Here is a 22,117-nt window from a genome sequence, read left to right as displayed (position 1 = left end):
CATAATAAACCAGACTAGCATATCAGATTTCAAGAACTCAGACTCTATTGAACTAAGTAATGAAGAAGGTCAGATTGGAGCTATTACAAAAATTCACATGTGGAAGAAGGCTGTGGAATCCAAAAAGGCACCATAACTTAGGCTCAAACAGTTCTTTTTAAAAAGAAGTCTGTAATCAACAGCAAGTGTCAGAAGTATTCTCACAAAAGACTGCTCAAAGGCTGCAGCTATAAAAACCCATCTCACTACTCTCTCTAGCCCTCTTAGATCTCTAATTTCCTGTTATATAAACGAGAAAGGAGTGGCAATTACAAAAAAGTAACTAAGATTTGCAGGCTGAGTTTAATAAAGAAGAGAGAAAAAACAATGAAGTGTGGAAAACTGTATTTTTTATCCAGAGAAGAAACAAAATGTTACAAGGGGAAAATATGTTAATAAAGTAGGAGAACCTTAAAGTAATGATAATACACACATTGAAAAGATGCTGCATGCTTTTAAATGATCAAGGAAATGAGTAAAGCAACTCTGGGAAATCATCTTTTATAAAGTCATGATAGTAAAGCAACAGTTGTGTTCTAGTTGAGGTTTGAAACTCAACTGCCCTTAAATCCAAACTATTTCAAGTTGTCGAAAAAGATCCGTATGTTAATTTAAACTGCACCTTTGTTGCATTGTAGGAAGACTGAGTGGAGCTTTTCTCCCCAAGACTGCCTGTGTTCCACTTCTGCTAAGATGATGGAGCTCTGTCACTCAGCGTAGTCACGCTGAACCCAGTGAGCACAGCTGGAGTGCTGGCTCATAACTCCAGGGATTCCATGAGCTCTGCTGCCTGCCAGTAAAACTGACTGTGTGCAGCATTTCATTCCTGGTTTTCAGAATTCTGTTTGGGTGAATGAAATTGCCATTCCAGAAAGCCACGGCATGGCCATGTCACAAAGAATTTTAATACACAGCTAAAAACATTTTGTTTCCCATTGGACCACTGGATAATTGAGGCTGGAAGGGACATCAGGAGGTCTCTCATTCAAACTCCTTCTCAAAGCAGGATCACCCACGAGGTCAGGCCTGGTCACTCAGCCCCTTACGGCTCTGCCATACAATCTCTCCAGGCAACCTGTTCCCTGCTTGACTGTCTGTCAAGGGTGAAAGACCCTTTATCAAGTTGGAATTTCCCTTTGTTGGGTTTTTGTGTTTTCCCCTGTCCTCCCACAATGAACAACAGTTCTACTTAACTATTTTCTGCCATAATTTCCTTTTCATCTGTCCAATGCTTTTTTTAGTTGTTTTCTTACTATCACATTACATATCAAACTCTCTACCTGGCTTTGGCTTCCTCTGCTTATTTAAACTTACTGTTTCCCTGGAAAATTCCTCTTGCCAACACACATCACCCATTTACTGCCGGCTTCCTTCCAGCTGTACCTGAAAATAGTGTTCCCAATTCTCATTTGATCCCTTCCAACACTTTTCACATACACTCAGAGCATATTTTTTGCATTAAATAAAATACAGTAAACTTTGTACTGTCAAATTTAAACATTAAATTTCCCTATCAGGAGTTTTCTTCATTACAGCTAAATTTGATGCAAGATTTCAGAATTTATTCAATTAAAGCTATTTTTTTCTACATCAGAAAACCTAATTTTCAATTTTTCCACACCCTCCTTTGATATGCTGAAAGCTTCAGATCACATTATTATGCAGCAACACCTGCCACAGTCTTTATCCTAGGATCATACTCAATTATAAATTAAAATGTGTTCATGTTTATGGAACTACCATAGTCAGATGATGTATTAAGTGTACTCTAATGGAAGACTTAGAAGTTTACCTTGAAGAGCATGCCACAAACAAGCAGCAATTAAAATAATACTTTGTTTGAATAAAGATAATAAATATCATATCCTAGAGAATTAATACCATAAGAAAAAAAATACATCTGAATGGCAAATAGGTTTTAGCCTACAGACACATTTTTTTTTCTCTTAATTGCACATGTATGTGTGTACATACACTTGTTTTTGGAAACATGCTTGTACCACACCATTCTTAGTCTGCTATTACAATTCTTATTATTTTGGAAGCACCTCCTAATCATCAAAATGCTTTTGAAGTTTGCAGTGAATTCCAAGTAGTAAATTAATTTATCAGAAATCCATTTGCACTTTCTACATATCAATGTCTTAACTGGTCTGGAAATTCAGTATAGTTTCCTCTGACATCTTTAGAAACATCTTTATTATGAGATGCTACTCCTGTAAACATAAGAAAAAATAAATAAATACTGCCAAGTATTCATTCATGCTCAACAGAATTGATGAAATTGTTATTTGAATAATATAGGTAACCAAAAATATCTAAGAATTTTTTTTGTTGTTTACTCATGTCTCTGTAGCAACAAAAACTAAAAATCAAACTTGACACTGACCCTACCAATATTAGTACAGAGGAAAGAAAGGAACACTTTGTTGTTGGCAAGAAAAGAGGGTTGTTTTCACCTGACAGTAGCTATTTCAAGGAGTATTCCCCACCTGCCAGCCTATTTCTTTGGCTCAGACCTGAGAACAGCCATTTGTTCATGAGCATGCTCATGAAAATGCAGCCTACCTCATATAAGATCTCTGTCCTTTGCTAAACAAGGCTTATCTCATTTTATTTTTATAAAAAGTCACATGGTTTCTTCACAGAACACAAGTCATAATATGTAGCTCCCAACAGCCGTAAACAGTTTGAAGGCATTACAATATTTTTCTTGGCACTTGCAAAAATCATCATTTTATTTATATCAGCAGATACTTCTTTAGCCAAATATGAGGGCAAATCCAATCTGCAAATGCATGCTCTTATGAAAAAGTAATTTATAAAGTAAGGCCCTTGAGAAAAGAAAAACAAGAAGAAGGAGGACACAGTTAAACTGTAAGTTACAAACTTCTGAGAAGCACCATTTAAAGTTTACATGTTGGAACTAGAGTTCAAAGTTATCTACCTCGAGGGCAGTAATCCTAATGGAATTTTTTTAGGATGTTTTGTATTAGCCTGATCTTAACAACATTTCTAGATGAGTCACCCTTATTGTAAGACAATGTTTTCTTACTTTAAGACTATTAAAAATAGGCGTGTACCACCTTGTCTGCATACTCTACAAGTTTATACCTGTTTAACTAAAGAAAAGCATTAAATTGGCTTTTTACAAAAGTTATGAAAGATTTGAGGAAGTCAGGAAACTAAAAAGAAATGTTTTAAGAAAATAGTCTCAAAAGAAAAATAACTCATTAGTCTATTTACAACAGTGAAATGTTTCTTTGTGTTGCCTTGAATAAGAATGATATGCATGCATATAAATATCTAAGGTAAAACAAATGTATGCAGGGATGTATGTTTTTCTTACTTCCACCTGAGTCAAGTTTAGCAAGGGAGAATTGTTGAATTCCTGAAGAAAACCAAGTCTGCAGATGACATAAAATTTGGTATTGTAGTCAGCAAATTAAATGTGTACACTCAGAAGTCCTTCATCACTACTGAATTCATCCAGAGATAAAATGTATATCCAGCACAGTAAACAAGTAACTTAATAATAAGCAAATCAGCTGTGAAGACTGAAACAGCAGTGGGGAGCAGTGTGAGGCCAGAGCCCTTAGTACCCAGCACCCTCCCACCCCATGCATTCAGCTTCTGGGACATCTCTAATGGACCTTGACAGCATGCAAGGTGGCATTTAGAGAGCTGGTATCTTGCAACTCTACTTGACAGTCATGTAGGACTTCCACCTGAGGCACTCTACATGGCACAAGAAGTGATAAGCAAGAGCACATCACTTACATGAGCATGTAGTAATAGGGCAAGTGGGAATGGCTTCAAACTGAGATTAGATTAGATTCTGATTAGATATTAGGAAGAAATTATCTACTGTGAGGGTGGTGAGGCACTGGAACAGGTTGACCAGAGATGTGGATGCCCCATTCCTGGAAGTGTTCAAGGCCAGGTTGGATGGGGCTCTGAGTAACCCAATCTAGTGAAAGCTGCCCCTGCTGATGGCCAATGGCTTGGAACTAGATGGTCTTTAAGGTCCTTTCCAACCCAGGCCATTCTATGATTCCATGATTGTACAGTATAGCACCACGTAGTGGGTTCTGAACTCTCAAGAAAAGCAAGACACTGTGATATAGTAAATTACCCAGCTTCTAGGAAATACCTAACTGAGCATGCCTAGGCTTGTAGGATGGTTGCTATTCTCTAAGGTGACCTGTCCTTGAAGGTTTCCCATAGATACAGCACAATACAGCAGAACATCATACCTCATAACATTTCTTCTGTAAAACTAACAACCATAAACCAAAACAACGTCATACAGGGGTACATCAGGATGATGCTCCAAAGGACAAAAATATATTCTCCCTTTAAATATGCTTTAAGTGTGGAATGAACTGTGCATTAATCATCTGCCTAGTATTAATTTACATGGTTCAACTGTCCACTACCAAAATAATTCATGCTATAGCCACCTGAAGGTCTGATATTTTTAACCTTTTGAAGGGCACAAAATAGATAAGGCACAACTTTCAAACTGTTGTCTTGGAGGACTAACAGTGCCGATTCAAAACCCCATTAAAGATAATTAATGATGTAAGATAACTCTGTTATGCAGTGGCCTAATTTGCTATGAAGCATTCATTATACTATTCATTATACTTGCATAACGAGCAAAGAACATGTACAGCTTCTGCTTCCTGAACTCATGCAATGCAGCAAGAAGCAAATCTAAACTTCAACAATCCTAAAGTACAGATTTTCATAGAGACCACCATAATAAGACTACTGTGATAACTGAAGCAGATATATTGCAAGCTGCCACAGCAAAGGGACATTACATAAGTAAAGGGATTAGCCTGATTGACTACCATGAAGGTCTTCATTTTTAATTTAAACTACACAGGCTTTTTATTATAAACAATAGCTTAAAAAGTTTGTACTGGCTTTAAGGAAAAAAAAAATGTAGTGTGGTTATATATGCATATATATATGTGTGTATATATACATATACATAAAACTAATGTAACAACTAATCTCCTTTAAAGACCTATGAGATTATTGAAACCCTTGTATACACAGGAGCATGGAAATTCAATTGGATGAAGGTTAGTTTCATAGAATAGATAGACGGAACATATTCAGAATTGACCTGCAAATGAAAGAAAAAAAATTGTTTATTCTTTATAAGGCCCTTCAAAATTAATCTCTATTTGACTGTAATATACACAGTTTTTTATAAAGTTCTGTATTCTGAAAGAAGTAAATAAATATGCCTAATAAAAGATTCCAGTAAACAAGCTAAAACAACTTGCCTAAGCACATTTTATCCATCATATAACTTTTCTTAAAGACATTTCAAACTATCACACACAAAATCCTTAATTAGAATGAGGAATATGCAAACTGACAGTCACAAGGACAAACACATACCCTTAATGATTGATTCAGCTGCATACAGATCCCGCTTGTAGGTCACCTAAAGGACAGACAAGGCTCATGAGATTTAACACAGCAGGAAGGAATGTAAAACCAATAAAACAATGCCCTGAAGGCAATTCTTTACATTTTAAACACCATAAACAAGTGATATTGTCAATTGCTTAATTTTGGTAAAATATCACAGGCAATTTATGAGAACAGAGGTTGCAGAAACTACTGGAGACTTGAGAAAACCCCTTTTCCAAACAATTAGATCTGCTTAGAACTCATTTGAAATCCAAAAGTATTTTCAATCCTTTGAAAAATCATGAAAACGCCTCTATTTTTTCACTCTACTGCAAATAGATTAATTTTTAACAGGACTTGGGAACATAAAATTGACAGCCAGGGAAAAACCTTAATATTGCTTTTACTAATATAGGTGCAATTTTTCAGTAGTGCCATACCATTACGATTAATGAGAGTCCAATTAACCAGTGGGAGACAGTGAGACTACAAGTAAACAGTGTGAGCTTTCAGAGAATAAATAAACATCAAATTCTTCTTGAAGACATTAATTAGATCAAGTTAGATGAACAATAAGATGCTGAATATTTATTTGGTACTTGCAAAACACCCTTCATAACTGTCTTTATACCCTCATGATGGCTGACAGTCACAATAATAGGCTTTGCAAATAAAATAACAGAAAGTTAAAGTCAGCACCTACCCAGGATATTAAGTCTTTGCTAGCAATGTCTTCACAATGACAAGCAGAGACTTGAACTGATACGAATCTTAAATATTTGTATTTGTTTTTACTGTAAATTTATTTTATGCTAGATGAAATTTTACCGGACTTTCTGAATTTCTTTTCTCTTGAGTCTGAAGAAATTTTTTCTTTCATTTTGAAATGAACTGAAGTCCAAAAGCTTTAGTGCTGCAAGGTAAATCTTACAGCAGGACACCACTAACAGTATTGGCATCTTAGTCTCCATGTAAGTGATTACTTATTTTAACATAAGGATTCTTGTTACCATTTTCCTTTCAATCTCATAAATTAAGCTCTGTATTATCGTCAGACACAGATGAATAACATCTCATGATTTCCCCAATGCATTATATTCTTTTAAAATGAAAAACTAACTTCCTTCCCTATAATTTGTCCTGCAGGAGTCTGACTTTACAGTATACAGACATTTACATTTCTACTTACTGCTGAGAAGAATCAATGTCTTGAAATTAGATTTAGGGATAGAGTGAGCAATTGAATGACTGATTTTGCTGCAAAGTTTCTTTCTATTCACCAGATTCTAGAGGGCCTTTATACTGAATTTTCATTGAAGTGTAACAGATTATAATCTCAAAACCTTGCAAGAAACAAAACTAAAGTCTGTTGGAAATGGTCTCACATTCTAACATTTACACTCCCTTTGAGGTGCAAAAGTATTTTTAAACAGTCTGATCTAAAAAAATGGTAGGTGCAATCTTCAAGAAAACAACAGAGGAGAATAAAAAGTTAAGAATAAACCTTTAAAAAAATCTCTTCTGAATTTCTGAGACAGACATCAGTAAATGGTTTGTTTTCTAGAGAAATAAATCAATGCAGACCATATTACATACTTCATTTGTAATTCTTTCATAATCTTTGATCCTATAAGATAATTTCAGATACAAGCTCCTATAAGTTTTGTGAAAATTGCGAAGTTCACAGAAAAATCCTTCCAGATACCATCTGCAACCATCCCATACCAGTCAAGGAGGAAGAGTTTCTCTACACCTCTTTCAGTTTGACTAAGGTGCTAAATTCAGTTCCATGAATGTTCCCTATTTATAACAGTTGCACAGAGCTGGAGCCCAAATTTGTCCATAGCATTCTAGAGGCACTTGTAATACCAGAACATCCCTTTTCTAATTTTGTGCTCTTGTTTCTCTACCTATGGCTGACATACGATGTCGTAGTATAAGAGGGAAAAAAACTTCATTAAACTGAAATGCAGTACATTTGTGTATGTGTGTGATCATAACCTTGTTGCATTTGAGGGTAAAGAGTTGTATTTTTGCATTTAATGTACATTTTTGTAAGTCTGAACCATTCATCAAACTAAATCTGTTTGAAGAAGACTTTTAAACATCATGTGGAAGTAATTTTGGGGAATAACTTCTAAAACAACATCTTCCTAGGTAGTGAAAACTAGTAGTCTGACAATTAATAAAAAAAGGCACACAAGTAAACAAACTCATCTGCTGATTTTTGAGGCTTTATTAAAGAAGTACAATCGATTGTTTATTATACAGAAAAGTAGAGATGTTTAATAAGTAAGACCCAAACACAATGTAAACTTCCTATCCTCTGTGATGCCTACACCATATTCAAAGTCACTGCCTTCCAAGAACAATCCAAAAAATATGACCTATACTTCATTTGTTTTTAAAATCAGTTCTTAACATTTGGCTGCAATGAAAAGCATACTCTTTCTTGAAAATATTTTCTAAGTAATCCTTATAAATAGGTTACTTCTGATCAATCATATTTTTATTTACGAATCCTTAAATCTTTGTCTGCAAACTTTATCAGACAACTGTTAAATACCTTAGAGACAATAACAGTTTCTGCAGAAACTGGTGAGAATTATCTTTCAAAATACATCAATTATCTAATTTTTCATCTATTTAATAAGAACTAGTACAATTAGAGTCATCCTATTTTTAATTAAGATAGCAAGTAGTAACAAGTCAAACTTCTGCCAGTGGTACGTTATATCAGCACTACCATCTTTATCAGCCAAGATTATAGTCTTGTAACAGTCTTGAAGTCAATTTCACAAAATAAGTAAATCGCATGTTGGCTGACATTAATTACTTTAATCCCATGACTGTTTATTGATCAAGTTTTGCCTGTAGCAGTGCACCCTTTTGTTATGTTGATCAATATCAAATTCACAGGCTTCCAATGACTCAAATTCTCATTTTTCATGTGAAAATACTAATTTTCATTTTGTCCTCTTGAACATCCAGTGATCCAAGATTTTCAGAATGTTATTGCTGCAATCCAGAATATCATTAGGCCAAATATTAAAACTCAACACATTTTCATTTTGTCCTCTTGAACATCCAGTGATCCAAGATTTTCAGAATGTTATTGCTGCAATCCAGAATATCATTAGGCCAAATATTAAAACTCAACACAAATACCTCACATTCACAAAACATGAAAACATGACCTGCTTATAGCAAAGGCAGAACAGTCCTACTTATTAAACATCTCTAATTTTCTGTATAATAAACAATCGATTGTACTTCTTTAATAAAGCCTCAAAAATCAGCAGATGAGTTTGTTTTCCTGTGTTCCTTTTTTTTGTTAATTGTCAGACTACTAGTTTTCGCTACCTAGGAAGATGTTGTTTTAGAAGTTATTCCCCAAAATTACTTCCACATGATGTTTAAAAGTCTTCTTCAAACAGATTTAGTTTGATGAATGGTTCAGACTTACAAAAATGTACATTAAATGCAAATATACAACTCTTTACCCTCAAATACAACAAGGTTATGATCACACACATACACAAATGTACTGCATTTCAGTTTAATGAAGTTTTTTTCCCTCTTATACTATGACATCATACAGAGCTCCTTAGTATGACATAGTTTTGTAGAATTTGTAGGATTACAAAATAATCTGTTGCTTTTTAAAAATAGCGAGGAATTTTCACTCTGTCAACATTGTCTATAAATCTGTCTCAATTTTTAAAAAGTTATTATGCTGATTTATCTCCAATACACACACACACAAACACACATTAGAGTACAACAAGCACATTGTTAATTTTTACACTATTTAGAATATTTAAAGTAATTTTACTTCCAAGGTATCAAGCACAGAGAAACTGAAAATGTGGTGTTGTTAGAGACTATGTTTCTTTTTTTTTTCCATCCTGATCCCAAATATCTTATATAATAACTATCTTTAAAATAAAACTTATGAATATTTATAACACTGAAGTAATTTTAATTACTTGGTTGTTTTCACTACAAAAATGATTTTAATTTTGTAATTTGTTCCCAGAAAATTAAAAAAAAAAAAAAAAAACCTATCTCCTGCTTTAGCTCCAACAACTTTGAAATGTTACTCTTCCTAATGTTCAAGTGCTCAGGTAGAATAATTACTGTTAATTCAAGAAGATAATATATAAACACACACAACATTTTCCCACAGCTTTGAGTCATTTAATGTTATGTAGGTTGTGCACCTCATGCATAAACTGAATTCTTACAAATATCTGATCTGCTCTTTAAAGATTCAAGGTCCACATAGGATGAAACTGGTTTATTAATACTCAAACTATTAATTGACTGCAGTCCTTCTGCTACACATCCTCTGAAACCTCAACTGAACAATGATTATTTATTTCAGTTGTTATTTATCTAGATGGAATATCTCTTTGCCTTGTGTTGAAAATATCAGACTGGAGCCATTGAGAGAATATCAGTCCTTGGCATATGAAATTTCATTTAGCTCAGCATTAAAAACCTTGCACGAAATAATAACAATATATCATAAATTACGGTATTATGACAGCTAAGGAAAGAAAATTGTGTTTCTGAGAGCTGATTGGTAATATCAATAGTTACCAGTCATTTTGTAAGCAAGCACCACTTGAGAAAACTGGTAGTCTTCTGCACTTCATGAAACTGCAGATAGGGCATGACTGTTCTTTAATGCCACTGCTCCAAGTCACCTGCCAAACACCTTGGTACAGAGTGACCAACACCAGGTGCTATTCAAGAAGGAGCTGAATTGCTCTGTAGGCTCTAAACTGAAATTAGTATTTCCTGCAGAAACAATGTAATATTTTACAGACCTTGTCATTTTTATGCCTTCCACTTTTAATGTCTTTACAAGCCACAGAAGACATCAACAGCTTTTAGCTACAAAATTAGACGGCACAGGATGCGAGAAGGTACGTCAATAGCCTGGCACCAGCATCTTTGTGTTTATGTAAAATATTCACTGCTCTGCACTGCCTGCAGCACAGTGTCTGCACATAAATGGGTGCTCTTGCTACTGTCACACTCTGCACAACACTGTCAACACTGAGACTGTGCTGGGTTGACCTTGGATGGATACCAGGTGCCCACCAAAACTGCTCTGTCATTCCCCTCTTCAAGTGGATAGGGGAGAGAAAATATAACAAAAGGCTCATGGGTCAAGATATTGGCAGGGAGAGATCATACAAACCAGACTAAACTCAGGGAAATTAGTTTAATTTATTACCAATCAAATCAGAGTAAGACAACGAGAAATAAAACCAGATATTAAAACTTCTTCACACCACCCTTCCCTTTTTCCCAGGCTCAACTTTATTCCCAATTTTCCCCACCTCCTCCCCTTCAGTGGCACTTGGGGATGGGAAATAGGGGTTGCAGTCAGTTTATCACACAATGTCTCTGCTGCTCTTTCCTCCATAGGGAGAGGACTTCCCTACACATGTTATAATTTTCCAAATGTTTATAGGCCTCTTTAAAGTCCAGTGCTACTGCAATGGGTCCTACATGCTATAAAGTTAACAGCATCCAGATTTTGTTTCATAAACAGTGTTGGAGTGAGACTGACAACAAGTCCCTTTTAGAACAGAGATGTGCACAAGTTCAAGTCCAAATGAAACTGGGGACTGGTTACTAGTGCTATTCCTTGGGGCCTGATACTGGGGACAATACTAATATCTTTATTAACAACCTGAGAAAGGGGAAATACCCTCAGAAAACTAGTAGATGATAAGAAATGAACGAGTGAGTATTCATTCCATATGCTCGAGGGTCCAACAGTAACTTAGAAGGATCCTGAAAGCCTGGAGAAAGTAGCTGAGAGAAACTTTGTGGTTTATAACAAACATAAATATAGAATCCTGCATCTGGGACAGAACTACCCTGATCAGCAGCAGTCCATGCTGATGCTGAAATAGAGAAAAAAGCTTTAGAGAAGGACCTTCTGGACAAGCTGAGCGTGAGTCAGCAGTGGGGAGCAGTGGAGAAAAGGAATCCAACAGGGCTGTATCAGTACGGAAGTTGTGCTTATTACAGGTAATATAGGGATTATTCCCCTGTATTTGGCCCTTCAGAGAACACTCCAGAGTACTGTTTTTAGCTTTGGGCTCCCCAGTATAACACAAAGAGGAACAGGAGGAAACCAGTAGAGGGCTGCTACGATGGTGTGAGAGAACTTGGCTTGCTCAGCCCAAATTACAGAAAATGGAAGTTGGGGAAGGGTTAATTAATGACCATAGTGAAGAATAAATTGGACTTTTCTTGCAGAGATTTCTGTTGTCCTTTCTTCCTTTCCCAGTGCAAGAGAGAGTAAGGCAAATGTTGATGAAATATTCTGAAAAAAGTCCCCACACAAGGTGATATTCACTAGAATTGTCTTCCCCAGAGAGCCTGTGAAACTCAAAATGTAGCTGGACAAGGCCCGGCACTGCCTAATATAACTAGCCTGGTCCCACTTTCAGCAAGGTGTAGGACCAGATGACATCTATCTATTTCATTCAGACTTAATTATTCTGTCATTCTAAGCTACATTTATCTGCTGGACATCAGTATTATCTACAAAGAACCAGATGAACACTATAATGAGCTAAATAAGCATTAGTGGTGTATTTTGCTACCCTTCACATAAGTACCATGTTTTGCAATGCGGACAATGAAACCATCCCAAAAATTGTGTTATGTAAATATGCATGACATAATCTGTCCCTCAGAAGACTAAATAGGAAAACAGACCATATGCTGTTTCAGAAAGACTATATGCCCCCAGCAAGATATCAAAACAAGTTCTGTATGCAACCAATGCACAAGTAAATTTTGCTGTTAAATTGCACAGGAAACTTGCACTGCAGATTCAGGAAATTGCCTTTGCTTTTTATGAAAGACTTGAAGATTTATGGTTATACTATTAGAAATAATGTCTCATTGGAGGAAATTTACTGTCAATGACAGATACAGTGATTTGAGCTGCTTCCAGCTCCTTCAGTGTGGTAATTAATAAAATAAAATAGAAAAAACTTTTAAATTGCTTGACACAATAGCTACTAAAAACGAATAATGTCCCACCATCCAAATCAATGATATGCAATACTTTGAAGTAGAAGGGATATATGCTTTGGTATCTGTACACACAGCTGCTTTGTCATTCATCAGGAACCTACCAGATTACCAGACAAGTTAAATGATGTTTAAAAAAATTTTAAAGATTTTTTGAAGAGGTCTTAAATATTACAGTGTTACTGAATGTAATGAACTACTCTAAAAATCAAATTAATGATAGCCAGGTATTTGGCATAAGAAAAAAAAGTGATGTCCTCACAGGAAAAGTGGAGGAAAAGAGACAAAAGATATAGAAATAGCAGGATAAAGCTCATATTATAAAAGAAAATTCTTCATTTTGGAGATTACAGATTTATAGTTTTACAGACTCTCAGGTCATTCAAATACTAGATGTTTTTCCTATTTACAGGAAAATGCTGGCTTTATTGATTAACTCAAGTAACACCTGCCCAAGTCTCTCTACAATAATGAGCTCTAAAAAGAGCTCAGACAAAACCAATTCTGAAAAATGAAATAGAAAAGCCTAAATTGCAATTGAAAACACATCTGAATTTTTATGGTAATACACAAATGTTATTAATTTTAAATTATATATATATAGAACTAGATATTATTATTGTCTTTACCTTCCAGAGGTCAGCTGTTCCTTCAACAAGTTTGGCATTTGTTTTACAGTATTTCAGAGCCAGATGCAAACATTCAGTTCCATAATCCAGGTCATAGTCTGTACACTGTAGTAAATTAAAAAATAAAAAAAAAATATCCTAAATTAGTCTTAGATATTTCTAAGTAATAACACATTTTCTTTCATTAATGAAACCTTACATCTCAACAGTCTTATCCATAGTAATACATCTGTATTAGGCACACAGGTTCAGCATGGATCAGAAATAAAACTATTCCAAGAAGCTTATGCCAAATTGTGGCTATTCAGCAAAGTCTTACAGAAGTAAATAAACACTTTATAAGAACAGATTAATTCAGTTAGATGCTGCAAATACCTTGCTAAACCTTTACATTGTTAAATAAATGAATGAGAAGTTACATGTATAAAAAAATTCTTGATGGAGTTGAGAGATGCCTCACCCATAGACACCACTGACCTTCCAGTGACAAACCTTTAGAGTACAGGAACAATTTAATAGATGCAGAACCATGACTCTTCAAATGCTCTTTTGGTTATTGCAGCATCAAAAAAGGGATGGTAGGAAGTAAGAACTTCTGTATTCCTTATGTGATTCCCTCTATCTTTTTCTCCAGTTATCTGCATAGAAAATAGCAGTCCCGTGCTGCTCCATGATCCTTACAGATTAAAAAAAAAAAAAAACCACACCAAACAAAGGTTTATCTACCTTTTAGACATCTAGAAAAGATATTATTCTCTTAACACACCCTTCCCAAGCAGTTTGGCTTCCTATTGATACTGATTATAAGAACCTCATTAATGAAAAACTGAGTAGGGAGAAGAATCTTCTGAGCCAAAATATAGGCAGAAAAGCAGGAACAGGGAGCTTTCCAGTCAGGACTACCTCAAGATGAATTAGGCTAAGATAAGAAAGTTCTACTTTCTAAATTACCAGTCCGTCCAGAAACACAAATTCCATGTAACAAGGATAACTTAAGATAGTATCTTTTATTGAAAAATGGAGGTATTTGAGAAGATCACAGGCTGGCTAGCACACTATCCAGTCTCTATTTGAGAGTGATTGTCAACAATAAGTAAGAAAGAACAAGGCAATAATATTTTCTTACTTTCCCAGAATGCTCCCTTTGCCTCATATAAAGCCATTATTCTGGCTTCAGAAATCCCTATAATAAAAAGTCCCTGAGGGACACACTGAACCAGAAGTGACTGCCTTAACAGCACTCAGTGAATTACAGGAAAACTAAATTTACCCAATTATTTTTTGAATAGCAGTATTTTTTAGCAACTACAGCAGGGAGTATCTCATTCATCACTCTTTTCATCACATGCTCTATTATTCTGACAGAAAAACCACCTTCTCAACCCTTCAAAATACTCAACCACATTTCTTCTTACATCTTTCCACAGATAAAGAGATCAATATCTATTCATGGGTGGAAACTACTTCAAAACTTTAATCAACCATTTTGTCCTCCATATATCTACATTTATCTACGAATTTTATCATAATATCCTTCTACAAACCTTCTCAGTTAGCCCTCATCTCTAATATGCAGAAAAAAATATGCACACCTCCACTTCCTGTTTCAAATTATTTATGAACAAAATAACTGCAGGGGTCTCAGTACAGACCATCATGAAACTCCAGTGGTGATTTACTGCAATGAAAACTGGTCATGCACTTGACCTTGTTTCTTATCCTCTAACAAATAATCTGCTCTGGTAAATCCTTTCTCTTATCCTAAATCTTTAAGTTTCCTTCAAGTATCTTCAGTAAAAGCTTCTGTGAAACATCTTATTAATGCACTTAGGCTGTTATCACCTCAATCAACCTCAAACAAGATGCCAGTGAAGTCCTTAAAGAATGGAAATTAGCTCTGCAATACATAAGCTTTCTTTTACAGACAATCCCCCTATGTCAAATTTAATCATGTGTCTACAAACTCACGTTTCAAAGATACTGTGCTCTGTAATTTCCAGTGCCCTCCAGGATTCGAGAATTCAAAATTGTCAAGCATGTAAAAATTTCAGTGGATAAAAGAACCAAAAGAGAGTACTGCAATAAAACCTGTCATTGTTTTTATTAACTTCCTGAAGAAGTTTATTAAAACAGATGAAGAAAATTTTTAGTTTCTATTCTTGTTTTATAATGTATGAGTGAAAATCAAGGGATTCATTGGCATTACACATCTGAATTGCAATGCTCATACACACAGACATCCTAGAAAAAAACATAGCTATCACTTTTATGTTATTTAAATCAGTGAATTATGTCATTTTAGTTTGTCAGACAACTTAGAAAAGTACTTTAAATGTTATTGTTCTTTACAGTTTTTTAGCTTGAGTTACAAAACAAAATGGACACAAGAACACAGAGTAACTTCAAAAGGAAAGGATTTCAAAAAACACTTTGGAACATTTTTATATTAAGCAGAAATTTAAATAAACAGGATACAAAAAAGGGCAATAAAGAAGACAAAGGAATAGGGAACTCGATCTCAAAAATACATAGAAATGCAGTGAGCCCTCAAGTAAAGAAGTACAGAGATAAAGGGCCAGTAAAACCAGAAATGGCCTAGTAAATTTCAATTCCAAATATTTATTACCAAAATGTTTCCTTCTTTAATTTTGTTATAAAGGAAAATTTTCTGATAGAACACAAACAATTTTCCACTAATGTGAATAACATACAGATTAAAAACACCCATATATGTTTATTTTTGCTTCAGAATGGAAGAGAAAAATTCAGAAACAAATTTAACTGTGAAAGAATTTACTTTAAAATATAACATTTTTAAATATATGGGTAATTGATGCAACTAGGACAAAACTAAGCAATTCCAACTTTTTAGCAAGGTATTAATCACAGAAAATTAGTAGGGAGTGGAGAAGTTCCATAAATGGGCTAAGGCATCTTCATAGTATTGCTTGCTTCAAGGGATGAAATATGACACAAAGTGACGTAATAATTAAAAACATATTTCACTAATACTTGTATATCATGACATTTACCACTCTAATTATCTGTAATTGTTTCAACCTAAACATATTGTCAGAGTGTACTGTTCTCCAAGTCTGATACGCTGATGTCAGAGAACAATGAAATGAAGTAGCAGCACAAGGCCAGCTGTTTATATACCATCTCATGCTAAACACCTTCACATGTGAAATTTTAAATCCATATTTAAAGTGCAGAATTCTAAAGCTTCTATATTGCCCTAAGAAATTCAGTTAACAAATTAAGCATTATTATAGAGCACCTACAAAAACAGTCCTGCATCAGGCACAGCATCGCCAGCCAGTCAAGGGCAGGGATTGTCCCACTCTGCTCTGCACTGGGACAGCCTCACCTCGAGTGCTGGGGGCAGTGTTAGGGTGCCTCAACATAAAAAAGACACAAAACTATTAACGAGTGTCCAAAGGAGGGTAACAAAGATGCTGAAGGGCCTTGAGAGGGAGCCATATGAGGAATAGCTGAGGTCACTAGGTCTGCTCAGCCTGGAGGAGAGGAGACTGAGGGGAGATCTCATTGCAGTTACAACTTCCTTACACGAGGAAGCAGAAAGGCAGACACTGATCTCTTCTCTGTGGTGATCAGTGACAAGACCCAAAGGAATGGCCTGAAGCTCTGTCAGTGGAGGCTTAGGATGGACAGTAGGAAGCAGTTCTTCATGCAGAGGGAAGGAGAAGGCTCCCCAAGGAAGTGATCCAGCACCAAGCCTGGCAGAGTTCAAGGAACATTTGGACAATGCTATTAGGTGGTGGGACTACTGGGAATGTCCTCTGAAGAGCTAGGAGTTGGATTCAGTGATCCTTATAGTCCCTTCCAACTCAGGATATTCTAAGATTCTACAAGAATTCCAGAATATTTGTGAAGAAAATTCTTATGACCCAGGTATACAACCATTCTCATTCTAAGTCTTCTGTATGTAATTCAGTGTACATCTAGATTCAATTAACAATACAAAAATGTGTTTAAAACTCTTATTCTTTCTAAAACCCCTTTATTACTGAAAGCCTTTTTAACATAAGTTTGACAGTGTACAGTTAACTGAACTTGACATGCACACATAGCTTTGTGAAACAATAGACATAGTTTAAGTTTCAGACCACAGATTTGAAATGATGGAAACAGCTGGAAATATTGGCACAGAACATATCCACAAAAGAAAGAAAACATAATAGTTTAGCTATTTAAATGACACAGAAGGAAATATGTTATTTAAAAATGCTTTTGTATTTTTGAATATTCAAAGGCATTCTAATACATAGATTTGGGGACACTTTCTTGTGGGTAGTTTTTTGTTTATTTTCCAAGAGTGGATGTTTGAATAAAGTGCTACGAGTGGAACAAGATACAGATTTTAGCATTACACAAAGTCTTCTTCCTCTTTCCCCCAAATTTGTTTGAACACATTTTGAAAAATACTACTACTTCCTAAAATGTAAGGTGTAAACATAGATTAAGAGGTTAGAGAAAAGAGCAGCTATGCTGCCTGTGTCTCCCTGGTATTTACTAATAGTCCATATGCTTACTTATTTCCAATAAAATACTTTCAACACTAATTTACTGTATCTTTATATGGGAATTCGCAACCCTACAACAGAACCAGCACAGATTAAAATAAAGGTTTAATACAGGACTCTTATTTTCTTATATTTTCATCATTCCTTAGTTCATAATGACACAAAACAATATTCTTTTATGCGTTATCTGAAAGAAATTTTTCAGATATGCTCCTTTACACAGGTATCTTTAAAGCCTGTGTAGAGCCAGCATTTACAATTCTGTAACCCTTGACTGTGTAATCTTTAGCACTTTTTCCACTGTCAGCAGCATCTCCATTTTGTCCTCCCATGTAAATCAATTCAGTAACAATATCAGAACACTTGCACTTAAAATGCATAACTAATCAACAATAGCAGAGCTTTAGGATTTTTCCACATCCTGGCAAATCAAGTTTCCACTGCTGAAGTTCCAGAGTACATCATGAACATTCAGCATCAGGAACATTTTACTGAGTTAAGAAAAGAAGTAGGCACAAACTCTCACTGAACCTGAATTGGCCTATTTTTATCATATTTCATAAAGATATTTTTTGCCACACACATTACCACTGAAACAAAAAAAAATGCTGAATCCAACAGTGGATTTGCAGCAAGCACTCAGCCTACATCAATATGCCACAGCTAAATGAGAGACAGCAGAAGCAGCAAACAGAAGGAGGAAACATGAATGAGGAAACACTGAGATCAATGTAAAACCAGATTATCTCATCTTTGAAACTATTTTTACTGTAGTTAATTATTAAAACTGTTGTGACAAACATCCAGATGCAGTAGCAGTGAAGAGAACAAAGATAACAGCAGTTTACTCACTAACAGAATTTTGCAAACCTGTTTTTATACAGACCTGTATCTATATCCCAAAACCTTTCAGCAACTGCAAGTGCCTTTTCCATACATGCCATGATTTCCTGGCAATCTGCCATTAGACCCCGAACACTTCCTGATTGCTCATTGCAATATTCTGGTACTCATGCTGCTTCCAAGTACACTAAATATATACACCCATATTTTAGTTACAACATGAAGAAATAAGAAAATGTCAATAATCTATGTGACAAAAGTAGTAGTCAAAACACTCTGTTAGGACTCATTGTTTACACTTTTTAAATTATCTTGCAAATTGGAAAAATACTTGGGAAAGAATTATTTGGACAAGACAAAGACAAGAAAAATCTTGCCCTAATGTAGAAAATACAGATTATTTAGGTTATTCTAAGAATATTTGAAGAAGTGATTGTTCACATTTTTCCAATAAAGAGATTTCTAAATACATCACATTATAACATTAAGAAACCAACAGATAATTTAATCAAGGTTGGAAGCAAAGGTGAGCCAAATTCAGGCCAAGCTAAAATGCAATTTCAAATTTTAATTTTTTTTAAGATTATTCACTCTTGTAACAATTTACTTCAGAAAAATCACTTTTTGAATTATGCAAGATCATAAATGGTCCTTTTCATTGCCTTTCAATACACCAAACTGTCAATAACAAGAGATTAAAACCTCTAGCTTCACTACTTTGTCTTCTTTGTTACTATCTCAGAACAAGCAGCAGATGACAATTTAGGTGGGTGGTCTCCCATAGAAGGGGTACCAGAATCCTCACTCAGTATTCAGCATTTTCTGAGCCTGTGCCAAACAGGTGATTCTCATGGATACAGGACACTTACCAGGGTAAATCCAGTGACACAATAGTATTTTCATAATCCAATCTAACTTCCAACTTGAATATTTGCATTGTGTCTCCTTAACATACACCTTCCAAATTATATCTGAAGACAAAATGCCTTTTCACTGCCATAGAGATGCCAAATTTCACCCATGGAGTAGAAGCTTTGCACCACTGCAGCAAATAGTTCCAAGAGCTAATATGTGAATTTGCAAAGTTCTTTGAGATCCTACAGGATGAGGAGTGACATAAAATGGAAGTAATTATCCCATTAGCAAAAACTTTTTTTTTCTTGTGCAAGGCATTAGAATCTCTCCAAACATTCTTGTGGCAGAATTTAATTAGGGCAAGGTGGGGATTCAAACAATATCCTGGCTCTACCATTGCGCCAAAGAACTAATCAAGTGCAGAGCTATCTAAACTAGCATAGTTTCCTCCAGACCACCAATCTAGCTTCACTTTTTGAATAAAAGAAAGCATTACTAACAAAATTTCTTTTAGCACATTTACCCTGAAATGTATTTTTTAGAACTGGTAGGCTTTAAGTATAGGAAAAATTATTTATTCCTCCCTGCTCCTCAGGGCAAAGTTGCCAGGGTAAAAAGATGCCAGATGAAATAACATATCTCTTTGGAAAATATCTCAGAGCTGCAACCTGCAGAGTATACAAATTAGGATATTCATTTAGGTGAGGTTGACAGCACTGCAGTTAAACAACAGTCTGCATTCATTAGCCTGACAATGAATGGAGAAAGGCAGAACCTCTGCAAAACTGCCTTATCAAAAAATTAGTGCCATAGCAATTTTGCATCAAAACAAGAAAAAATTACCAGCTTTCAGCCTGTATTAAATGGAACAGAACTCAGGTTCTGTTGAAGTTCCAAATAATTTTTTTTTTAAATTTGACTAAAGTCATAAAATCAAAGCTGAAATGGACCACAACAATGAAAGGTGCTGTTAATAATGCAAAATTTCTCATGTAAGAAGAAATAGATTATCTTCTAACATTTAGGAGTACACAGATTTCATTGTCAAACCATGATATCTAAAATCCTAATGACAATAAAATATCAGAAAGGCTTCCTTTTGTTAGATTATTTCATATGCTTAGATTGTACATTGAAAAAGTCACAGATATTTGCCATCTTCATACAAGTAGTACACAATAATCAAAACTAGGGCTGGGAATTTCAAAAAACCTATTTAACTGAGTATCCAGCTTACTTGGGCCTACCAAGTAGGCGGTTACACTAAAACTGTAATTACCTGTTATATAGGCAGATGGAAGAATGCTGCCTTTAGGACTCCATACAAAGAAGAGCATTGATTTGTAGTACTGCCTTCATACAAATCATACAACAAGATTAGTATTAGTGTAGCCAGCTCTTGCCTAATTCACAAATCACTTATTGATTCAGTATTTCAGAATACCTTTAATGAGAAAGAATACCTATAGACACAAACTGGAATGAAGAATTAGGACAAATACAATAACATTGTGACATGGCATATATTTATAAGACCTGAACATATAACTATAAACTACAAAAGTAAAGTGAGTCACCAGAGCCTGGGGATGTAGAAAAGGAAGTGGATGAACACACAGAGCATACAGAAACTGCAAAATCCATTTGAATAAGAATTAGGTTAAATGATCATCCTTACAACACAATACACTTAATATAACATTACTGAAGCATTTTTTAAAAAGACAAAGGCCAAGAAACAACCCAGTACAACTTATAATAAACCATATATATTTTATGCACTATTTGTCATATGTTTCAAACAATGGTGATCTCTTTTTCAGTGCTTTTACACTACAAAAATGGACAGCTCTGACCCATACCACTAACTCAGGATGGAATAGAACCAGACAAAAATTTATCCCCAGCTGAATGCTTACAGAAGACAAAGTATTAGGTTGGTCAACCTTGGTGACAACCTACATGCCTTGATATATGCAAAGTTTCATGTTTGGTGAACGTTAAAAATAAAGGTTGAGGTGCCTTGAAGATTCAGATATCTTTAATCTTGGTAAGGGGATAAGCAGTGGTTTTTTCAGGATTTCAGCACTAGAATTAAATGACCAAATTCTGACTCACTTATATCTTGATCCTTCAGTCCTTTTTCTGAATCTGACCCTTTCTCCCAAAGTTGCCAAGGTTTTAGTCAATAATTTGTCTACTATCATTCATCTAATCGCTTGTTGCTCCTGGCAATAATAATTTGACAGACATTGATGTTTTTAACAAAGAACGAAGCCACAGGAAAATCCCCAAATCAGTCTAGACATTTTGCCTCGAAGGACTTTGCCTGACCTATGCCAAAATATTGCTAAACTGCTACAGCTGACTGCACTTCCCTGCTACAGAGGATACTAAAATGCTTCACACATGTTTGAAAAAGAATCCCAGTAATTTTGTGCCCTTTCAAAAAGTACTTTAGAAGTTTACAAAATCCACATGGAATACACTCCCTATTATTTACATACAGAAAAGACAATACTTTGAGCAAATACTTTTACAATGGCCCTAACAATAGCCAACTTCCTTTCTTAGTCTGGCAAGATCTTCCCTGAAGAATAGTCCCCATTTTTAGGGGTTTTTTAAAGGAGAACCATTTTAGGATTTCCTTTTCTTCTCCTAATGACCAGGTTGGACAGTTTGCAGACTATCTCTTTT

At 35.1% G+C, this 22,117-nt stretch overlaps 1 protein-coding gene across 1 annotated transcript in view; it reads right to left on the bottom strand.

Annotated features, from left to right (window-relative positions):
* Positions 1 to 22,117, bottom strand: part of CRPPA (CDP-L-ribitol pyrophosphorylase A) — a 106,030-nt gene that overhangs the window by 54,717 nt on the left and 29,196 nt on the right. The window contains exons 4-5 of the mRNA XM_068209829.1: positions 13,176 to 13,280; positions 5,461 to 5,506 (exon numbers count right to left, since the gene is read on the bottom strand). Of these exons, the coding sequence (XP_068065930.1) occupies positions 5,461 to 5,506; positions 13,176 to 13,280 (151 nt within the window). The remainder of the gene's footprint in view (positions 1 to 5,460; positions 5,507 to 13,175; positions 13,281 to 22,117) is intronic.

This window comes from Anomalospiza imberbis, chromosome 1, assembly GCF_031753505.1.
Source record: "Anomalospiza imberbis isolate Cuckoo-Finch-1a 21T00152 chromosome 1, ASM3175350v1, whole genome shotgun sequence".
Classification (NCBI taxonomy): Eukaryota; Metazoa; Chordata; class Aves; order Passeriformes; family Viduidae; genus Anomalospiza; species Anomalospiza imberbis.
This window is presented reverse-complemented; position numbering and strand designations above follow the sequence as displayed.